Genomic DNA, 22,261 nt, shown 5'->3' on the forward strand with positions numbered 1-22,261 from the left:
ACTGCGGAGAAGGTAGGGTCCGAGCCAGGCTCACCAGGAGGGCCTTCCGGAACAAGGAGAACAGCATGGGCAAAGGCCCAGCAGCGGGACGGCGCTGGCAAGCTCCAGGAACATCCAGGAGGTCGGTGTAGCCAGAGAGAGAGCAGGGGGCGAGGGGTGAGCAAGGGATCCCAGAGACAATGTGGGCAGAGGACATCACAGGGCGCTGCACGCCATGGTGAGGACGGCGACTTTTCCATTGCGTGCGGTGGGAGCCACAGGAAGATTCTGAGCAGATGGGCCACAGTTTAAAAGGCTGCCTTGGACTGCTCAGCAGAGGAAGGAGTGTCGGGAACAAGGGTGGGGACAGGGAGCCCTGTGAGGAGGGTGGGACAGGACACAGGGCAAGAGATGACAGAGGCCAAGAGTGGGGGCCATGGAGTAGGGGAGGGTGGTCAGGTGCCCATTTCGAAGCTGGATCTGACAGGACCTGCTGGTAGATTGGATTGGGGCGGGAGGGGGTGGTCAAGGGGGACTCCTCCTGGGGCCTGAGCAACAGGAGAAATGGAACTGCTGTCAAGAAGCACATCATAAACTCAGCTAGGGCCTGTGAGTGGGTGCGTAAAGGCATGAATGGACGACTATAGGAACTAATTGCTGGGAGGAGGGAAATAGGTCAGCACGCTGCTGGAATGGCAGAGCCTCTGGACAGGTGGGCGGCTGCTGAGCGGGGCTCCTGCAGGGTCTGCGTCGCCCCCTTCCCCTTCCTGTTTGCTGGGACAGGTCCTGAACCAGACATCCCGAATGGAGATCCAGCTGCTGGAGACCTCTCTGTCCACCAACAAGCTGGAGAAACAGCTACTACTGCAGGGCCATGAGCTCCACAGGCTGCAGGGCCGCAACAGGTGGGCACTGGCACCCTGGCACTGGGCCAGGGCTGGGAGTGAGGGCCAGCCTGGGACCCAAGGCAGGTGGGACCCGGGGGGGTGGGGCAGCAGAGCCAGGGTTGGGCTGGGGCTGGGGCCAGGGTCAGAAACTAGACTTGGGGCTGGTACCTGGGATGGGGCCTGGGGCCGGAGCTGCGGGGGAACCATTTGGGGGGCTCAGGTGCAGCCAGAGCTGGCGTAAGGACTGAAATCAGGGCTTGGTCCCAGACTCAAGCTGGGAGCGAAGCTGGGCCCTGGGGTGGGGCTGGGGGCCAGACAGGCACCCCTGGGTGGAGACAGGAGACAAATATTTCCCCGGGGGCTCAGGACACCCCAATTCTTTCTCGGTTCTTTCTTTTTCCTTTCCTTCTTCTTTCCTTCCTTTCTTTCTTTTCTTTTCCTTCTTTTTTTTTTTTTTTTGATTTTATTTATTTGACAGAGAGACACACAGCGAGAGAGGGAACACAAGCAGGGGGAGTGGGAGAGGGAGAAGCAGTCTTCCCGCAGAGCAGGGAGCCCGATGCGGGGCTCGATCCCAGGACCCCGGGATCATGACCTGAGCCAAAGACAGACGCTTAACGACTGAGCCACCCAGGCGCCCCCGCTTTGTTTCTTTATTTTATAAATGTTTAACAGCTTTATTGAGCTACAGTTTATATGCTGTACAATTCACCCTATAAATTTTTGTTTGATTTACTTATTTGTAAATAAGTAAATCTGATCTTATCCATTGATTCCCCTTCCCAGAAGCAACCACACTGCCAGCTTCTCGTCTTCACCGGCAGAGTCGAGCCATTTGTAAGCAAATACACTTGAGGGGAACACCCTGCAAATTACAAAGAATAAAAAAGTCATGGGGTACAGATAAGGTAGAGAAATGGACATCTGAGGCTGATTTCATCTTGGTTTCGAGCTGAGTGGAGAAAAACTGTCAAGGTCAGGATGCTGGAGGAGGCAACACCCACCCACCGAAGCGGCCACGGGCCCGTGTACAGGGGGAGATGTTATTGTTGCTCAAATGCTGAGTCAAGATAAGGCCATCAGGCCCGTCCAGCTCCCTCTGATCTGCATGTAGCTAATGATAGTTTGTCCACCTTCTAATTCTTATGCTCCCACCCGAGGCGGGGGAGGGCAGGCACTGGGACTGTCTGAATTGGCACCAGGTGCCTAGGAGTCAGTGAAGATGGAGGATGTCATCAACAAGCGCTTGGCCCATGGAGATCGCTAAAATTCTAGAATCCGAGTGTGCCCCAATATTTTCTCTTCCTGCAGCAGAACTCGGGGCTCAGAGGAAATTCCTTCTGCTCTGGCTAGACTCATTGTTCTAGTCTGGAGAATGGGTTGGCATAACCTCATAGATAGGAGACTGTCTCCCTCCTACTCTATCCCTCAGCCACCCACCCACCCACAGCAGAGGTAAGCCCTCTTCCTAGTGTCTTGGCCGCTTCCATTCATTCAACCAACAATTGTTTTTTGAGCTCTTACCACAGGTCAGACACTGTTCTAGAAACTGGGGTGACAGAAGTGAACACATAGATAAAAATCCCTATCCCACAGCATACATTCTATAAGCTGACATTTGAGGTTTTCCTATGAATCTGTAAACAAATATGTGTGCATAGTCTTTTTGTTGCCCTTCTTGAACCCAAATGGAGCTTACGGCTCTTCTGCACCTCTTTTTTCCAAGAAACTGTTCTATAATTGCATGACACACTTGCCCATTCTTTTCTCTAACTGCATCATGTTCCACCCTCTGGCTGTGCCCACACTTATATCCCCAGTCCCCAATTAATGTGTATTAAGGTTGTTTCCTGTCTTTTACTCCTGTTCAACGAGAAGCCCCTAATAATGTCCCCATCCCCCATTGCACACACACGGGAGCAAACCAGGATAAAATGCCACAAGTGTAAGGGTTGAGTTTTAGAACTTTCCGCTTTTTCGAAAACTTTTTTTAAAAAACTCATGACAAATATGCTCCATGTTTATTATATCACCAGACAACAAGGACCTATAAAACGAAAGGGAAAGTGGGTTCCCTCCAGCCGCCTCCATCTTCCTCCCTCCCCATCGCCCTCCTCCTCCGGAACCGGCTCCGTAGGGGGAACAGCACTTAGCCAGTTGTCTTTCACTTTCTCTACTGAGCGCAGGCACCGCCGTGTCCTTCCACGTGTCTTTCCGTGCCTTTTCCTAGCAGTTCACCGGCTTCCCTCTCCATTTCCATTAATACCTTTCTTCTTTCTCTTGTTCTGTCTTCCCACACGTGGGACCGGACTAGAGGCACCGATGTGCGGGCGCAGTTCACTCCACGTCCTGGGCGTCTTGCCAATTGCGTGCAGATGCGCTCTGCCTCCTTCCTCTTGCGGCTCCAGAACATTTCCAGGGACACGGAAAGAAAACAGCCTCGGCCAGCTCCGGCTGTTGGACATTTAGGCTGTTTCCTTTCTCTCTAGCAGAACCAATCCCCCCAGGGGCACTCTCACGCCGGCTCCCGGGAGGTTATCTCCGGAGAGCCGCCTGCTAGGTCAAAGGGCAGGCATACTGGGAATTTGGTAACCACGACCTGGTTGCTGACATGTCCTCCCACCCGCACCTCCTTCTTCTATGGACCCCAATCCATCTTCTTCCAGGGCGGGGTCTCTCTTTCCTCCCCTCCTCACTCTCTGCCATCGGTGGGCACAGCTGTGTAACCCAGGGCAGGACGCTCGAACTCTCTGGGCCTCGGTGCGGATCTGGTCCGCGGAGTGCCCCCCTCCCCCCCGCTCGGGGGCCCCAGGGGCAAGCGCGCGAGTGTGGCTGCGTGGTGGGGACCGCCGGCTGACGCGCGTGCGCCCCCGCCCCGCAGCGCGCTGGAGACACGGGTGCAGGCCCTGGAGACGCAGCAGCAGGCGGAGCTGGCTTCTCTCCGCGGCGAGAAGGAGCGGCTGCGGCGTCTGCTGGGCCGCCAGAGCGGCGCCCTCGCCGGTCTAGAGCGCAGCCTGCGCGCCGCCAGCGGCAACTCCAGTCTCGTGCAGCGGGAGCAGCGCCGGCTGCTGGAGTCGGTGCAGCGCCTCGTGCGCGTCGTGGCCCAGGGCCCCGGTGAGCGAGCGGTGCGCCCGGCGCGGTGCGCGAGCAGGGCAGGAGAGGGGAGGGAGATCCTGCTTACCCCCTCGCGGCTCGCGGCTCGCGGCTCGCTGGGGTGGGGGGTGGGGGGGCGGAAGCCACTGCGGGCGGGGGGTGGGGGGGAGGCCCGCACCCTCTCCCAGCCCCTGTGAAACAGAAATAACAGCAAACAATAATGGTGAGGAGGAGAGTCCCAGAAGGAACCAATCCAGACTCTTACGCCCTGACTCCATGAGTGACCTTGGGCAGGTCCCTGTCCCTCTCTTGGCCTCAGTTTCCCCATCTGTTTAACGGAAGGGAAGCTAATAAGAAGGTTTATTTGCCAGCCCGGACTGCCAGGTTTGGGTTCCAGGATCCACCCTCCATCCTCACTTGCTCAGACTTGCCCCCACCCCTCCCCCCGGCCTCGGTTTCCCTATCTATAGAATGGAGAGGTTGGACTCACTGTTCCCCAAGGACTTCTGTCACCCTGTCGCCCTTGTCCCTAAGCCCAGGAGGGCCAAACAGGAGTGAGGAGACATCTCTGGCCCTAGCTTCTAAGAAGGGAGAACAATGCCTGGGTTCCCCCCACCCCAGCTCTCACTGACTCCTTCTGATGGGGTCACTTGGGGTGGCCAAGGCATTGCTGGTTTCGGCTTCAATCACGCAGTCAGCAAAACCCTTATTGAGCACCCACTGTGTGCCAGGCCCAGTGCCGGGTGCTGGAGATGCTGCCGTGAACGGCGTAGTCTTGCAAAAATACCCATCTGCCCATCTCTGGGTCTCTAAGGGAAGAAGGAAGAAATGCATATTGTTGAGTACCTACTCTGTGCCACTATGTGCCAACAGTGTTCTTGAAATTACCAGGCCACTGAAGGCCTAAAAGGCTGTGCTGAGGAGAGAGAATATGAACCTGAGGATAATCAGGAGCCACACGAGGGTTTTGCACCCAGTGGGACTATGTTTTAGGAAACTCAATTGGAACCAGGCAGTGGAGAATGGCTGGGTGAGAGAAAGACCTCAGAAGGGGTTTCTACCCCTGCTGGATCGCCATAGCAGGAGGCTGGGAAGCTTTAAGGCACAAGGAATCAAGCAATAGTGATGGGTTCCAGGCACTATGGTGCCAAAGGATGGCACCAGGGCTCTGTCTAAATCGGGCAGGCCCTGCTGGGTTTGAGGGATTTGAGGCCCCAAGGAAGCCACAGGCAGGAGAAGTGGATACCTTCCAAACCGTGAGATATGGAGTGACCCGAACCCATCACAGGCTTGTGCGTAGCCCTGGCAGGGAAGCCGCCTAAATGAGTCCCATGTGTGGGTGTATTGTAGCTCAGCCTCAGATGCAGTCCCAGGCCAAAGGCCTCTCCCCACAGGCTCACCGCTAGCCCAGTCTCCAACTGTGACCCAATGTCTGTTTGCTTGTCTGGGAAGGGCACCTCGCCTCAGGCACCCTTTGCCCCAAACGCCCTGTCCCCCTGCCCCACTGTCAGCAGAGAAGGGCACTGTGGATTTGTGCCTCCAGCCCAAGGCTCTAGGGACTCCTTCGTATGACCTGGAGAGCAGGAAGGCTCTGCCTGTGCCCTCAGCTGTGTGCCCTTGAGCCAGTTACCTTACTCTTGGGCTGTAGTTTCCTGATCTAGGAAAGGGGGAAGGACCTCCTTGGAGTTCAGACTCCAATTACCTCTCCTGGAGGACTCTAGCAGCCTCGCCCGTGGCCTCCCTGCTTTGAGTCTCATCCCCTCCAGTCCCTGTTCCACACTCTGGCCAGAGCGCTCTTCCTTGGCACAGCCCGGGCTCCTCATCCTGGCCTGCAGGGCTGACCTGGCCCCCTGCTGAAACTCAGCCTCATCTCTCCTTCCTTGGTGACCCTGCCTGTGCCAGCCTTGTCCTACTCTAGTCAAGGTCATCAGACAGCTGCAGCTCTGGCCTCATTTCTGCTTTCGTGGGTGGCGGGTCATTTCCCTCCCTGGCCTCCACCACTACTTCCTCTCACTGCACGGTCCTCTGCACAGGTCTGATACCTCTCCCTGTCCCCAGCACCTCCCAACCCGGAAGCTGGCAGGAAGTAGTACTCACCTGGCCCCTTCCCTCTCTCCTTAGCTTACCTCCGATTGCTTTTGCCTTGTCCCATTGCAGCCTCTGTGAGAGCAGCTGAGCACGTGTTCCAGGACTGTGCAGAGATCCAGCGCTTCGGGGCCAATGCCAGTGGCATCTACACCATCCATGTGGCCAATATGACGGAACCCAGGAAGGTTAGGGGACCGCCTGGGGACGGAGGCTATCCAAGGGTGTTGAGCCAAGGCAGGCCACCTCCCATCAGCTTCAGGCCTTGTCCAACATCTGAGATACCCCAGAGAAGGTGGGATGACCCTACTGTCTGCAGCCCCCCTCCAGTGAGAGGTCAGAATGTGGGGGTAAAGCAGGAGTCCCCAGAGCTGGAAATGCATCCTTCTCCTGCATCTTCTCCAGAGCTGTTTTCAGTTGGAAGGGCAGAAAATAGTCCTGCGTTGCTTAAGATAATGCTAGCTGATTCAGCCCATCAACCCGGAATACTCAGGGGCTTAACGCAAAGAAGTTTCTTTCTAATTTACATATAGTCCAGTCGAATGCAGGTGTGGGGTCTCTGCTCCACGTGGGAAATTAGGGACCAGGGCTGATAGAGAACCCACCATCTTCAGTGAGTGTTTCCAAGGTTGCCCTAGGCTTTGAGGTCCAGTTATCAGATGGATGGAGGAGGCGTCAAGGGAAAGGGTGGCTATCAGGAGGGAGGGCTTGGGGGCCAGGCCCAGCAGTGAAAGAGTATGGAGAACAACTAGCCAGTCTTCACACTTCCAGATTCCCTGTTCGATTTCCTTTGAATTCCTATGAATATACCTATCAGTTTGTCTCCAGACTATCTTTAACACTTCATACACACGCCTGCTCAACTCCTCTTTTGACACAGAGTTTGGGCCCTCGATTTCTACCTAGAATTTCACCTTTTTGTATATTTATTTTTATAATGATCTGAATAAAAGCAAGTGTTAAAAGGACACGACTTTTTAAGTAAATATTCTACATGAAATTAAGTCAATTCAGCTATGGTAGAATCCTGGGAGGCCAGAGTTCTGGGCTCACACCTTAGCTTTACTTCAGTCTCACTTGCCTTGAGCAAGTCCCTTCTCCTCTCTGGGCCTCAGTTTCCCTTCCTGCACCCTCTGCCACTTTCACAGCAAATGTCCCTGTCTTCTCTCCCTGAGCTGGCCTTTACCTTCTCAGAGCTGCTTCCTCCACTGGAGGTGCCATTCCCCTTGTTGGTCTGTCAGGCACATGCCAAGGCCCTGTTCTCATGCTACCTCCTCTGGGAAGCCTGCCAGGGTTGCCCAGTGACTCCTTCTTAGGAGCTCTCCTTGTAGCAACCCAAATGTTCATAATCAATAATCTGCCTGCTCTATCATAGCCTCCTCCAGACCAAGCCAGCCCTACGGGTTGCTTTATCTCTGATTTGTCTCTGTCATCTAGTATGGGACCAGGGACCAAGTGTGTCTACACTGAACACTGAACATGTACTGAACTGGCTGGAAAAATAATAGTGAACAAAGATTAGGCTGAAAGAAGAGATTATGATGGATGGTGAGCACTTTGAGAGAAAGACTCTTTCTGTCTTATCCATATTGGCATCCCCCATGCCTTGAATGGAGCTTGGTATATAGCAGGTGCTCAGAAAACATTTGTCTGCCAAACGTAATAACAATTCCCGAGTCTACGCTGTGTGCCAAGCGTGTTACGCCTCTTGGCATTTAATCCTTACAACAACCTCACAATAACAGCAAGGGAAAAGCCTCCACTTACTGAGTTCCCAGTATGCCCAGCCTCTGTTCTTTACATGGCTCAGCTTACACAGTTCTCACATCAAGCCAACTTGCAGATGAGAAACTGAGGCACAAAGTGGTTAAGGTTTTAACACTTGCATTTTATGAGTGAGGAAAGGAAGGCTCTGAGGGCGTATCACTTCCCACGACTTTAGAAAAATGATGACAATAGCTGGGAAATGTGAACCTGGGTATTTCTGATGCCCTCTACCTCCAGGCTCACTTGTTGCTCTGTGAGAATGTAAGCCAAATCAAAATTGGGCCAGCCCTGACCTGCTTCCGCCAGCTTCCGGGGGCCTCCAATTCCCTCCCCCCCCACCACCCAACTCCTTCCAGGTGTTCTGTGACATGGAGGCCAATGGAGGCGGATGGACTCTCATCCAGCGCCGTGAGAATGGCAGTGTGAATTTCCAGCGGAACTGGAGAGATTACAAACAGGTAACACTGTTGCCCTGGAACGGGCTTTTCCGCCCTGAAACCTGGCGCAGGTGGATCGCCCTCAACCCTTCCCAGAAAAAAAAAAAAATCAACCCACCTAAAACCAACCACCTTCAAACAGATTTTCCCAGTGCACATTCACTGGCAGGGACTCCATCATCAGAAATTGAACCTTCTTTTTTGCAAGTTCTGACATATATCCTAAGAATAAAAGTTTAACCTTATTTTTTTTATTTGTGGAAAGATTATATATGCATATTGCTTAACAATTTTTTTAAGAATACAAAAAAAAAAAAAGAACAGAAAGAAAGTAATCTCCCCTGCCCACCCCTGGCTGCATTGCTTAAATGAATGTCCTTGTCTTTGCACACAATAATGTAATCACATTTGGAGGAGAGATTCTTTAACATGGAATTGCTGGCTCAAAGACCCCACACATTTTACAAGATGAGACATGGTGCCAGATTGTCTTCCAATTTCTTAATTAAATTTTGAATAAAGGATTTTTGGCAAGCTGACTTAAAAGCTCTTAAAGTTTCCACGAGCAAAAGAAATAGAAAAGGATACACGGAAATGCAACAATATCATTAGTTGTGTCCGCTTACTGTTCATTTGATAAATACTTAAAAATAAATACCAAATTAAGATAGGAGTGTTCTTGAGCCAGTTGGGTTTTAAACAATTATTGAAACGGCAAAAAGAAATAGGATATTCAGACGCAGAAATACACAAGGGCACTGAATATTAATCATTAGGCTGATCAGCAGCTCCACGTGGCTAAATGGGGAGTGGGGCTTAGGTGTGCCCCTGTCCTTGGTGCTGAATTGTTGCTCTGACCCAGGGCACTGATTTCTCCTCACCCTGGGACACTGGTGACACCTAACGTGCTTAGCTTTGCATTTCTATGTTGCTGAAATCTCGCAGCAGCTGCCATGTCACTGACTAAGGTTTGCTCTACAGTTCATGCAGTTTATTAAAATCTTTAATTTTTTATTGAGGTTCGACAGGCATGCCGATAAGTGCACAGATCTCAGGCGTAAGATACTCAGTGGATTTTTACATACGTATTCACCCACATGACCACCATTCAAAGCTAGGTATATCTACAACGCTGCCGGCACCACAGAAGCCCCCCGTGCCCCCCCATGCCCCCCTATGCCTCCGTGTGTCCCGGTCAATACTCCTCCCAAAGGGAGTTCCTATTCTGACTTCTATCACCACAGATTCATTTTGCTCGTTCTTAAACTCCATGGAAATGTGATTTCAATTATTTTCAACGGAATTTTACATTTACAAAAATCTTAGTCTTTTTGCTCTAGGAGGTGGAGAACTCCCATCCCTAGGCCTGCCCACTCTGTACTTTGTGGACTTGATCATTAGGCAACGTGGTTTTGGATTAAGTGGCCCTGGAGCCTGGCCCAGCCCAGCTCTTCAGCCAGGGGGGCAGCCTCCCATCGCAGCATAAAACCCACCCCTACCCTTCACTCTCCACAGGGCTTCGGCGACCTGGCAGGGGAGCACTGGCTGGGCAATGAGGTGGTGCACCAGCTCACCAGCAGGGCAGCCTACTCTCTGCGCGTGGAGCTGCAAGACTGGGAGGGCAACGAGGCCTATGCCCAGTATGAGCATTTCCAGCTGGGCAGTGAGGGGCAGCTGTACAGGTGGGCTCGGGGCCCAGGCTGGTGGGCGGGCCAGGGTCCCGGGCTAGTGGCTGTAGAGTCTGTACCAGGGGTCAGTCCCTGGGCGTCTCCTGTTGCTACCATCTGTCCCCCATTTGGGCACACGTCACGGGATCTGGAGGCGGCTGGTTAACACTCAGCACGTCCTAGCCGCTGGGTGGGGTGGAGAGCATGTCGCTGACGTTGCCGGCCCAGGAGCAGGAAAGGGCCTTCTAAGGTCAGTCACCCTGAGTCAGCCATATTACTGAGGCCCAGAGCGGGGAGTCCGGGCTGTCCCGTGCTGTGGGGTGAGGTGGAAATGTCCCTGGGCAGGGAATCAGGGGACCTGAGCTAATTCTGGCTCTGTTCCAGCTTGCCTTTGTGAACTTGGGCAAGTCAAGGTTCTGGCTTCTTCGTACCTCTGCTTCTTTAATGGCAGGATGGGCTTAAATAGGAGTATAATGTAAAATCATCAAGGTCTCCCACACCTCCCTTGGCTTGGTTCTTGGCTCTGTTTAGGAAAAGAAAAGAGCATTTATTGAGCACCTACTATGTTCCCGGCATATTACTCCATTTAATCCTCCTACAACACTCTGAGGTAAGCACTGCTGTACCTGCTTTAGGGATGTGAAAGCAGGCACAGAGCTTAAGTCCCCTGCCCAAAGTTACAAGTTAGGTAGAGCTTGGACTTGAACTCAGATCTCTCTGCTACCAAAACTCAGGGTGTTTCCACTACATGATGTTGCCTTTCTGAGAAACTCAAGGTTCTCCGAGAGAAGACTAGGTCCTGGCTATCTTTGAACAGGATAAAACTAAAATCATAGACTCATATTCACAGGTCTGCAAAGGACCTCACCTGTCATCTGGGTCTTCCCATGATGCTAGAATCTCCTCCACAGCCATAGTCATCATTCAGCCAGGCTGGAATGCCTCCACTGACAGGAAGGTCACTTCCTCCAAAGGAATCACTGGTGGCTCTCTGTCCTCCTATACTTTATGTCTAATTCCATCTTGGGGAGCTTTTCAATGAGTGCCCCACCCCTCTCTCTTCTTATTAAATGCCCCTGGATCGTCCAGCTAAGTTGTCCTGACATCCTCCTTATGCGACCCACCCCAATCTGATAATAGTCCTCCTTAAACTGCAAGCTTCAGAGCTGAATGAACCATGCCCTGGGTCTGGGCTAGGCAGGGCTAAGCTGGATGCCCTCTTTACTCCTCAAGCTGACAGTGAGTCACCACAACACCCTGCTGACTCCTATTTAAGCCACCAAAGCCAAGGCTTAAGTCCTGACTCCATCCTTATCTCCCTGAGCAACCCTGAAGTAGTGCCTCCACCTTCTCATCTGTAAAATGGGTGCCCTAGGTGTACCTACCTTATTCAACGTGTTATGAAGCTCAAATGAGATACCGCACATAGAGCATTAACAGAGATGGGCTCCTTTGAAGGGGCGTTGTGACACCAGTCACGCAAGCCCCAGGCTACACATTTAAGGGCACAGTTAGGGCTTCACAGGTAGGGCACAGACATGCAGAGCCCATGGTGGGAGGCGCAGGGACTGAGCCAGGCCACATGCCCAGGGCCCACATTCCCTCTTGATCCTACCAGCAGCACCTCCCAGGCCCTCCCTGGGGGAACCAGAGCTGCCCAGAGCAGCCCTGGCTGCATCTAGTGTCCATTTTTCTCCACCCATAGGACCTTCTTAATTTTTCCCAAACCAGGTCCCCACCTCAGTTGCCAGGGCTACAAGCAACCAACACCCTCTCCCGTCAGGCTGAGCAAGAGCCTATGGCGGCCGTGCGTCCAGGGCAGGAACGCAGGGACAATGGCTAACAAGCGCTAAATGTGCTGAGCATTTACCGTGTGCCTGTACCGCTCTGTGCTCCTCACACCCCGAGGACCTCGGATCACAATAACGAACGGGGTCGTCACGGGTAACATTACTATCACTACCATTTTAACAGAAGGAGAAACTGCAGCTGGCAGGTGAAGCAGTCTGCCCACGGTCATGCCGCTGGCGAGTGGCAGGGCTGGGATGTGAATCCAGGCATTCTATTCCCAGAGCTCATGGTCGTAATCGCCACACAGCCTTGGCCATACCCACCAGGGTCTCACAGCCTGGCAGAGAAATAGAAACCCTCCCCACTGGCTGCAGATGTGCAAGTCACAGGGCTGGGGGGTGCCCCAGGGCACAGATCCATGTGGGCTGGTGTGGTCAGGAAAGGCTTCCTGGAGGTGGTGGGCTGGGGTTGCAGGGTGGTCAGCTGGGGAGCAAAATGCACACCCTCCCAAGGCAGGCTACCCTGGGCTGGGACCTGGCTCTCACCATCTTTCATTCTGAGGCCTGGGGCAGCCTCCCTTGGCTCTCGGGATCTCTGTTTCTTCATCTGTAGGATGGAAATAATAGGGTGTTGTGAGGATGCCAGGAGCAGAAGCTAAGCCACAGAATGCCCAGGACACAGTAGGTGTTCAAAAAAATGTTAGCCATCATCCTCATTATTAGTATTATTATTTTGATCCTTCTCAGTCCTGTCCAAGACGCGGGTTCAGTGAGATGAGGGAGGCCTGGCACACGGCGAGTACTCTGCCCCTGGGAGGCAGCAGGCAGGGAGGGCAAGCCAGGGCCAGGGACAACCCAAGCAGCCTAGACTGGGGCTCCCCCTCCCAGAACAACTGGAGGGAACCCCTAGCTTTGGACAAAGCCTCTTGGGGAGGGGGGGCATTCTTTAACCAGCCCAACCTAACTCGGGACCCGTCTCCCATCACCACCTCCGGGTGGCCTCCAGGCTTTCTCTGAGTGGGTACAGCGGGTCAGCAGGGCGCCAGAGCAGCCTGGTCCTGCAAGGCACCAACTTCAGCACCCGTGACGCAGACAATGACAACTGCCTCTGCAAGTGTGCCCAGATGCTGTCTGGAGGTGGGTGTGGGGGGCTGAAGCCCCGCACCTGGCTGGACACCCCCGTTACCTCCCCACCCAGGTCCCGTGCATTTGGCCAGGTGCTGTCGGGAAGAGGGTACAGGTCAGGGTCTCACCCACCTGCATGCTGGCCTGGCTGTTCCCCCCCCACCACCCAACCCTTTCCCCACTAAGTCCTTAAGGTTCCCTCAGTGTCTCCCCTCATCCTAACACAGGCACCACCGATCTTTCTCTGAGACTGGGCTAGGGGAAAACAGCTGGGGGGGGCCATCGAGGTGCCACCCTCCAGAGGCTGCAGGCTGAGCAGAGGGTCTGGGGGTCCCCCTGCCGCCCGCATGCCCATTCCACTCGGCCCCATCTCCCCCTGCGAGATGGCCTCCTGGAGGAGGCAGCAGCTCCGGTTAGTCCCCAGGGGTGGGGGGCTGCCCTCAGCCCACTGGCTGGCCCTGCCCCTCCCCAAGCATCTTGCTCTCCCTCCACCAGGGTGGTGGTTTGACGCCTGCGGCCTCTCCAATCTCAACGGCATCTACTACCCGGCTCGCCACCACGTGCGCAAGCTCAACGGCATCCGCTGGCACTACTTCCAGGGCCCCAGCTACTCGCTGCGGGCCACTCGCATGATGCTGCGCCCTGTGGGCATCTGAGAGGCAGCCGCGCCTAGAGGCTGGACCCGGGGGAAGAGTCGGGGCAAGCTGGACCCCAAACACAGGACACAGTGCCAGGGCCTTGTCCTGGATCCCCTGAGGCCACCCTCCTTTCCTGCCCGGGAGTCAGAGGGTCCGCTGCCTCCCTGTTCCCCTCAAGTTGCGAAATGGTGGGTAATGGGGGGATCCTGCCTCTACAGTGTCCCTCTGCCCTCTTCCCTTCTGTCTCCTGCACAGGCCCCCTGACAGCTTGAGGGTCACAACACCCTGAATGAGCTGAGAACAGACTTCATGTAGGTCCTCAAAGAAATACATGACTAACAGTCCACCCCTCCTAGGCCCCAGCATCTGGAGCTCAGACCTGGTCTCTTGGGGGCTCCAGAAGATCTAACAAGGATTTCTTTACCCCCAGTGTGTCCTAGAAGGTGTTCCGGAGAGAATAACTCAGGCTCCCCTCGAAAAGTACCTATGGAGGGAAACACCAGGTTAAATCAATATGAACAGGCATCCATAGCTGCAGGACTTGTCAGAGCCTTTAATGTGGGCATATGCCTTTTGACTGCCTGTGAAGAGGTTAGAGTGGGCAGCTTTCTCCAAGTGTCCTTATTGGAAAACAGGCCTTCTTTATCCCAGAGCATCTCTCGGGGCTGCAGATGCCCTTGGAAAAAGTTGGTCAAGTGTGAAGAGGAGGAGCCCTAGCTTCCCACCCCCATCTGCACTCACACTTTCTAGCTACAAGAGACACAGTGATGGTCTCAAACAGCCTCTAAAAGCAACTGGAAGAAGCTTTGGGTTAAAGAAGACACATGCCACCCCTGAAGAAGGATCTAGAACTAAGTGTCCGATCTGTGCTGTGGGCTGGGGTCCTGCCAGGCTCCTTCTTGCCCCAGGAAGCCAGATATCTGCCTGGAGGCTACCCTCTCAGCACTCCCTATAGCCCTAAGCCACCTCGGCTCAAGTTCAGGGACTGTTGGGGACTGTTCACTCTGCCTTGGGCAGGATGCCATCTTCAAGTCCAGATCCCTCCAGCCTCCAAGCCAGGACCCTAGCCCTCTCCTCCCACCTGGTCCAACAGTGATGCTGCAGTTGGGGGTTTGAGGGAGGTGGGAGTGTGGGGCGGGGCAGGGCCGGCCTTGGCCTGGGTCTGGGACACCAGGGGCTCCCCACGAGCTTCCTTCAGAGGATAGGGTCAGAGAGGGGCCACAGCTGCCCTGCCACCCACCCGGATCACTGTCACCCTCCTCGGGCCTGATGAGGCCAGCACCGTCCTGCCGTCTTCAGCCAACGCCCAGACCAGCCGAGACCAACCTGCTCTCCCACTAGGGTAGGCCTCTGTCTTCAGGTTTTTTCCTGGATGAGGCTGGGATGGTGGAAATGGGCCACCTTTTCCCACCTGTCCTTGAGTCCTGCCTCAGCTGGTCCCCTGAGCAAAGCCAGCACAGATTAACACTGATCTCTTTGAAAAAAACAAAGGATGGGGTTGCCAATGGGGGCCTTTCAGGCAGAAGGGGGAAAGAACCAAGGGCAGGGTGCTGCCCAGAAGGCTCACGTGGCCTCACACAGCATTTGCTGGGCAGGCCTTCATTTAGCATCTGCCGAGTGCCCAGCCATGCTGCGGGCAGGGCTCTGGAATTGGACAGACCTGCTCCAGCTCCTGGACTTGAGGCCAGTGGCTCAGCCTCTCAAGGCCTCAGTTGCCTTGTCTGTGAACTAGAAATGATGCTCCCTCCTGGCTGGGCTGTGGCAGGAGGCGATGAAACCGTGTATGTCAGCTTTGTAACAGGGCTCAGCATGAGCAGGTGCCTAATAAAGTTTAGTTCCCAAAGAGGAAAGTGGGGTGAGGAAATTCACCCCTAAGTGCATGCCCCCCTTCTTCTGGACCCAGGTAAGGTGAGCATTTGTTTTTGACTCCGTGGTATTTATGTTTGTACTGCAGAGTTTATCAGCCAGGTGGGCACTGGAGAGGAGATGAAGCCAGAGCTGGGAGCCCCAGGGACAGATTCCTCTGGGTGGGGTGAGGCCCAAATCCGGGTCTGTAGGCATTTTCTAGAAAAGGCCAAGAAGCTGATTTGGGTTACCTCAGATGCCTGTTCTTAAATAGTCATCCTTCCTTCCTACCTTCCTTCCTCCTCGATGCCAGGACTCCTCCAACACAAGGGTTAGAAACCCTATCCTAAGGAATAGATTGACTCACATGCCAGGAAGTCTAGGAGTGGATTCAGGCACGGTTAGATCCCGGGGCTCACATGGTGTCCCTCTTCACCTCTCAGCCCTGCATCCACCATGTTGACTTTACTCTCAATCAGGTTTTCTCCTGACAGGTGGCTCCAGCAGCCCTGGGCTCAGGTCCTCCCAGCTGAGCATCCCTAAGACAGAGAGGTCCTCTGTCCCTGCGATCCCAGCAAAGGCATGATTTTCTCCAGCTGGGACTGGTCCTCCTGTTCGCACCTCTGCACTTATCACTGTGTGTCTGATTGACCAGACCTGGGCCACCTGATCACACCTGGAACGGGGGTGGGGTCAGTCCCACCCAAGTCACATGGACTGGCTGTTTCTAGGCGCCATTTCCAGACTGGCAATCACTGTTCCTCCTTCCATCTCTCTGACTCCCGTTTCCCTTCTCTCCATCTCTGTCCCCTCTCCCAGCCTCCGTGCCCCCAAGGCCTGGCCCCAGGCTCCAGCTCACCTCGGGGTTGCCCCAAACTATCAAGGACACAGCTGTGGCCTGTCCAGGGATGTCAGACCCTGGTTCGCTGTCCTGGCTGTGTCCCTGGAGCAGAATCCCTCGTCCTCTCTGACTGAGCCTCTGTTTCCCATCCGTGCAATCAGGACAGAGCAGCTGCTGACCTCTATAAGCCCCCTGACGGCGAGGCTGAGCCACAGCGGCTGCAGACAAGACCAGCAGAAGGACTCCAGGCAGCACAAGGCCCCTGTGGGGGCATGGCTGGTGTGGCCTTGGCCCTGGCTGGATCTCCTCGAGGTCCCTACGCATAGGATCTGGCTTCTGGGATACCTGACTCCGCAGGTTCCTAAGCAGAATCCTAGTCACCGCTCCCTACACCAGACCGGCATTCTCCCAATTGTAGTGATGAAGAAGTTAGAGCTCAGAGAGGAAAAGGGTTTCATCCAAGGCAGCACAGCCAATCACCACCTCCAGTGCACTGGCATCTATGAGCTGCCTCCCTTGTGCAGGCCTTTCTGGGGCATCTTGGCACCAACCACAAAAATACTGGAGTACGGTCCCCTCTACTTATTTTAAGGACTGAAGGAAATTTCTGGAAAGGTCTCCAAGACCAGTCTGCCTTTACCACTGGCACCTGATCACATTGTTCCTAAGGTCTCTGCGTGTCCCCGGCAGAAGCAGTTTCCACAATGAGGGAGAAAGTCACTGTGCACACTCCAGAGCCATGGCCGAGGTCAAAGGTGGCCCTTTGCAGGGAGTAGGGGACCAGCCAGCATCAGAATGGTCTTGCTGGCTGGGGGGGATTTGACCCCATTTTTCAGATTTCCCTCCCCCTCAGTGTCTGTGGGAGCCTTCACCTCTCCCATTTAAAGATGCTTCCAAAAGCTAACAGCGTTGCCTTGGCAACAGCAGCAGCCTCATCTTCCAATGGGGCAGCACTTCAGAGAATGGAGTCTGGTCCAGGCCGTGTCCAGCATAAGTGTGTTACTTTCTTGTGTTAGATGAACGTGGGGCTGCGCAGCAGAGGTTCTCGTGTGTCCGGAGGTCAGGGAAGTCCAATACCCTTTAGCACCTGACACGTTCCTGCCCTACCCCGTGAGGACTCTCAGAGCCTCCCTTTCCCTGTCTGCACGCTGGGGAGCCTGGGGGCTGGTCCACAGGGAAATTAGGCGGACCTGGAACATTCACTCATGCAGTCATTCATGCATGCATGCATTTGTTCACATAGCAAGTATGTGTTGAGGATCTGCCTGGGTCAAGGCCAGGCTGGGTGATGGGAATAGAGCAAATAAGACAGTCTTATGCTCACAGAACGCAGGCTAGAGAGAGAGGCTGGCCCAAATCAGAATTTTTTTTTTAGTTTGTAAAACTAAATTGACAAATTAATATATTTCAAATAAAGAAAGCAACCAGGAGGTAGAGACTGATTACAGAGGGTCCAACTTCAGGTGATCAGGGGAAGCCCTCTCTGAAGAGGTAATACCTAAATGGGGGACTGATACAGTGAGAAAGAGGCAGCCAGGGAAGGGTAGGTTCAGTAGGTGGAACAGCAGCTACAAGGGGACCAGTATGGCTGCAGCCATCGTGAGCAAGGGGGAGAGGGGTTGGGACAGTGTGCCTGCCCAGCACCTACATCAGAGATCACTCCCCATCCCAATGCCTGCCAGGACTGAATCCAGCCACCACTCCGCCCGAGTCATTGTGCAGCAGAGGCAAATTTCTACCCCTCTCTGGACCTCAGTTTCTCTGTAAAATACAGGAGAGGGAGCACCTCTGTCTGAAAGTCATCCACATCCTGTTATTGTATAAAACTGAGTCAAGGGCTTTATTGTGTGCACTGCCCTGCACTCGGTGCCAATGGGGGAGTCAGAAGGAAGAAGAGAAAGTAAGGGACTTGCCCTCAGGCTGAATGGGAAGTTGGGAGTATCTCCGCCACGGGATCAACCAGGAGGGCTTGGGTGGGAACACGGGGTGCTGTCTGCCTCCTCTGTGCTAGTCTACACACACTAACTCTGAATCCTAATGGGTTCTAGTATTACCCCATTTTACAAATGTGGAAACAGAGGCTCAGAGAAGTCAAGTGCCTTGCCTACAGTCACACAGTGACTTAGGGTACAAGCTAAGCTGCTGTAGCAAGAGAACCCTCAAATTCAGTGAGTTAAATATTTTTCTTCCCTGTAAGTCTGGAGCTGAGCAGTCCAAGGCTGGTGGGCACCTCTGCCATCCTCAACCACAGCTTCCCTCTCTGGCCCGGGCAGTTGCTTTGGGGGCTCACCGCCCCCAAATCTTTTCTTAGTAGGACTTAGCTTTCTTCCTTGTCGACCTCCTTGACGTGCTCCAGTGGCCTGGGCAGGGGAGGGACAGTGACAGGCCACTTTAATCTGGGGAGACTGGAAACCTCCTGGATGGCCGAGGTCTCTTCCCTCCGCCTCCACCTGCCCGTTGGTGTCTGGGACAGTCGTCAGGACCACAGCTATCCAGGTCTGGCTGTGTCCACAAATCAGAAGAGTGGACCAACCCTTTCCCTCTCTGGACCCCACTCTCCTCATCTGTAAAAAGGGAGTGAGCAGCCCAGCTCTGCTTGCTTCACAGAGTTGCCATGAGATTCAAATAAGATGGTCCCTTCCTTCATCTGTGAAGCAACTGTGCTAGGCACTGGGCACATGACCATGAACAAGACAGACCAACACTTGCCCTCAGGTGCTTGTAGTCTGGGGTGGGTAGAAAGAGACAGAAATTCAATACAAATTAACCAAACCACCTAAAGTACAATGAATGTGAGAGGGGAAATATATGGTGCTATTGGAGCAAGGGTGCCAACTAGTTAGGGAAGGCATCCTTCTAGGATGAGGAGGAGTTGGGTGAAGAGGAAAAAGAGGGTTCCAGGCAGAGGTGACTGCACATGCAAAGGCCCTGGGGCTGGCCCAGAGGAAAGCTTCAGAGCATTCGGGAAGGGGAAGAAGCCAGAGGTCTGGTAAGGGACTGAGGTAGGCAGGCCCTGGTGGGCCAGACTGAAAAGAGGACACAGAAGATAACAGTCTAAACAGCAGGAAGCCAGCGCTGTGGTGTCGCCCAGAGCCTACAGGCTTCCCCGTCCTCCAGTGTTAGTGTGTGACCGTGAGCAAGTTGCTTTCCCCCCTCAGAACCTGAGTTTTCACTCCCAGTGAAATCGAGATCATGATACCTATCATGCCAAGGCGTTTGAAGTTTAGAGAAAATCTATCTACTGTCCGTGAATGACTTGTCCCAACACAAAAGACCACTCCATAAATGATGTCCTATTCTCAATGCAGCCTGTGGCATTTACAGGCTTTCCCGTTATTTCTTGAACATTTGTCACTGCTAAAGCTCACTAGCGGACAAGTGGGGCTGACCCCAAACGTTTGGGGGAAACTTTTAAACTGATAGAAGCCAAGCCATGCCTTTGTTCTTTTCTTGTCATTTGAGAAAGGGCCCCAGGGTTACACAGGAACCTAGTTTGAGAACGATAACCCAACAGAAACGTAAAAGAGCATCTAACACCCCTGACATCTGTGCAACAGGTTTGGATGAGTATAACAGAAGCCGAGGAGTATAGAACGTATTAGCCCCCAACTGGAAACGCCAATAGGAAAATGGGTAAATAGTGGTATATTCATACATGGAAGGGAGTATTCACTGGGAAGGGCACTAGGGCAGTTTGAGGGAATGAGGACTGTTTCTTGACCCATGTGAAGGTTACACACACATGTTCAGTTTGTGAGAATTCACCAGTCTGTGCCTTTGTGTGTGCATTTTTGTCTCTGTATGTTTCTCTATATGTACTTAGGTATGTTGGGAGGGGAGATTACACATCCACAAGTACACTGTAGACACAAAGCTATTTGGGGAGAAAATAAGAGTGTAGAGAGGAATTTGGCCACTGCTAACAAAATTACTTATGCATTTACCCTTTGACACAGTAATCCTCACTTCTAGGAATCTGTCCTAAATATACATAATACATGCACAAAGTTATTCATTGCAGCTTCATTTGTATTTACCAAAGATGGGAATCAATGCAAATGAATAAACTATGGTAATTTATTTCTGCATATCAAACTACACCAATCTCAGGGGCAGAAAAATAACAGCCGTGGACTTTATTTCGCTGAGGGATTCTGTAGGTCAAGAATCCAGACTGGGTATTGCAGGGAGGGCATGTCTCAATGCCATGACAGCTGAGCTTCAGCTGGAAGACCCAGATGGATGGAGGTGTCCGGAAGTTGGGATGAGGTTGGGGGAATGCTGGAAGAGGTGGGGATGGAATCATCTGGAGGCTTTGTTTCTGTCACCTGGGCTGGGATGACTCCGAGTTGGGGCTTGGGGAGGACTGCTGACTGGAGCATCCACATAGGCCCTTTCCCCCATGCCTTGGGCTTCCTCACAACATGGCGGCTGGATTCTGAGAGGAAGCATCCTGACAGCAAGCATTCCAAACAGGACCAGAACATAATTTGCAGGGCCCAGTGCAAAATGAAAATGTGGAGCCCATGGCTCAAACCTTAGGAAAATGTGTTTCTTCCTTTCTTCTACAATCTCTCTCTCTCAACTTGTCATGGTGTTTTTATTTATTTACTCAATGTTGTTCTAAAAATTTTTTTTATTTAAATTATTAGCATAAATTTTACCGTTCATCTTTATATTGTACAACGACAGTTTTGAATGCAGATGTGAGAGCATTTAACTCATAGGTGGAGTCACTGAAATTACAACATTATTATTTCAGAGCTCGTGTGTGTGTGTGTGTGTGTGTGTGTGTGTGTGTGTGTGTGTGTGTGTGTTTCATTCTTACCAAGACTGTGGAAATGCTGCACCAAACCAATGGATCACTTTTATTTCATTTCTTGATGTGCACACCTTCTATCAACACTCTACCTCCTGCATATCATGGGTCAAGAAGACTGAAAGGAAAGGGACCTAGGGGTGCCCTGTTCTCCCGTTCCTCTGTGGGTCATCATCCTCAGTGCAGGTGGTTGGCTAATACAAGGAAGACACATGGATAAGAAAGGATACAATCAGCTTCCTGGGTTGTCTGTGGTTTTCTGGAATGTTAGTGCCTCTTTTCTGCCACCAAAGGTACTTCTAGTTGGAACAGAAAGCCTGGCCTCTGTGGGCTGTACCCCTACTTACTGAATCTTAGACATCACAGGCTTACCTTGTACCCACTTGGAGTCCCTCCTAACGTCCACATGATGTGAACTCACTAGAATTCTACGCTCATGGGGCATTGTGAACACTTTATGTGAATGGTGAGCATTATATGTGAACAGTGGAGACTGTATGTGAACGGTGGAGACTGTATATGAACAGTGGGCACTGTATGGGAACGGTGGAAACTGTATGTGAACGGTGGGCACTGTATGTGAAAGGTGGGCATTGTATGTGATCGGTGGGCACTGTATGTGATCGGTGGGCACTGTATGTGATCAGTGGGCACTGTATGTGAACAGTGGACACTGTATGTGAACGGTGGGCACTGCATGTGAACAGTGGGCCTTGTGGGCACCGTATGTGAACGGTGGGCACTGTATGTGATCGGTGGGCACCTGTATGTGATCGGTAGGCACTGTATGTGATCGGTGGACACTGTATGTGAACAGTGGACACTCTTACTGCATGTTCTGCTCACATGCATCAGCCACTGTTCCATTGGACTTCACTTCCAATACACAAGTTCAAAGATAAAATTAAGAATTTCAAGATGTGGGGCTCCTGGTTGGCTCAGTTGTTAGGCATCTGCCTTCGGCTCAGGTCATGATCCCAGAGTCCTGGGATCGAGCCCTGCATCGGGCTCCCTGCTCAGCGGGAAGCCTGCTTCTCCCTCTCCCACTCCCCCTGCTTGTGTTCCCTCTCTCGCTGTCTCTCTCTCTGTCAAATAAATAAATAAAATCTTAAAAAAAAAAAAAGAATTTCAAGATGTGATAGCAGAGCACTAGACAATTAAACTGTTTTTAATTCTAATTGTTTTAAATACTCTGCCAAGCCCTTCTGAGCATGGGACCCTACATACAAGGTAAGCGTGTTATGGAAGCCGTGAACAGGCATCGCAAATACACATACAAATAGAGTGG

The 22,261-nt window shown here is 52.9% G+C and overlaps 1 protein-coding gene across 3 annotated transcripts in view; it reads left to right on the forward strand.

Annotated features, from left to right (window-relative positions):
• ANGPT4 (angiopoietin 4) overlaps nt 1–20,853 on the forward strand; it is a 42,880-nt gene extending 22,027 nt beyond the window's left edge. The window contains exons 3-10 of one of the 3 annotated variants that reach the window (XR_003524488.2): nt 763–884; nt 3,748–3,980; nt 6,117–6,232; nt 8,168–8,269; nt 9,764–9,930; nt 12,712–12,842; nt 13,326–13,656; nt 15,808–20,853. Coding sequence is in view for 2 of the 3 variants with exons in the window: in XM_027620764.2 (XP_027476565.1) it covers nt 763–884; nt 3,748–3,980; nt 6,117–6,232; nt 8,168–8,269; nt 9,764–9,930; nt 12,712–12,842; nt 13,326–13,486 (1,032 nt within the window). In the remaining variant the exon portion in view is untranslated. Of the gene's footprint in view, nt 1–762; nt 885–3,747; nt 3,981–6,116; nt 6,233–8,167; nt 8,270–9,763; nt 9,931–12,711; nt 12,843–13,325; nt 15,767–15,807 lie in introns of those variants that run through there. The other 2 variants (XM_027620764.2, XM_027620763.2) reach the window with 2 other exon arrangements.
• Nucleotides 20,854–22,261: the final 1,408 nt, after the last annotated feature.

This window comes from Zalophus californianus, chromosome 8 (assembly GCF_009762305.2).
Source record: "Zalophus californianus isolate mZalCal1 chromosome 8, mZalCal1.pri.v2, whole genome shotgun sequence".
NCBI classification, from domain to species: domain Eukaryota; kingdom Metazoa; phylum Chordata; class Mammalia; order Carnivora; family Otariidae; genus Zalophus; species Zalophus californianus.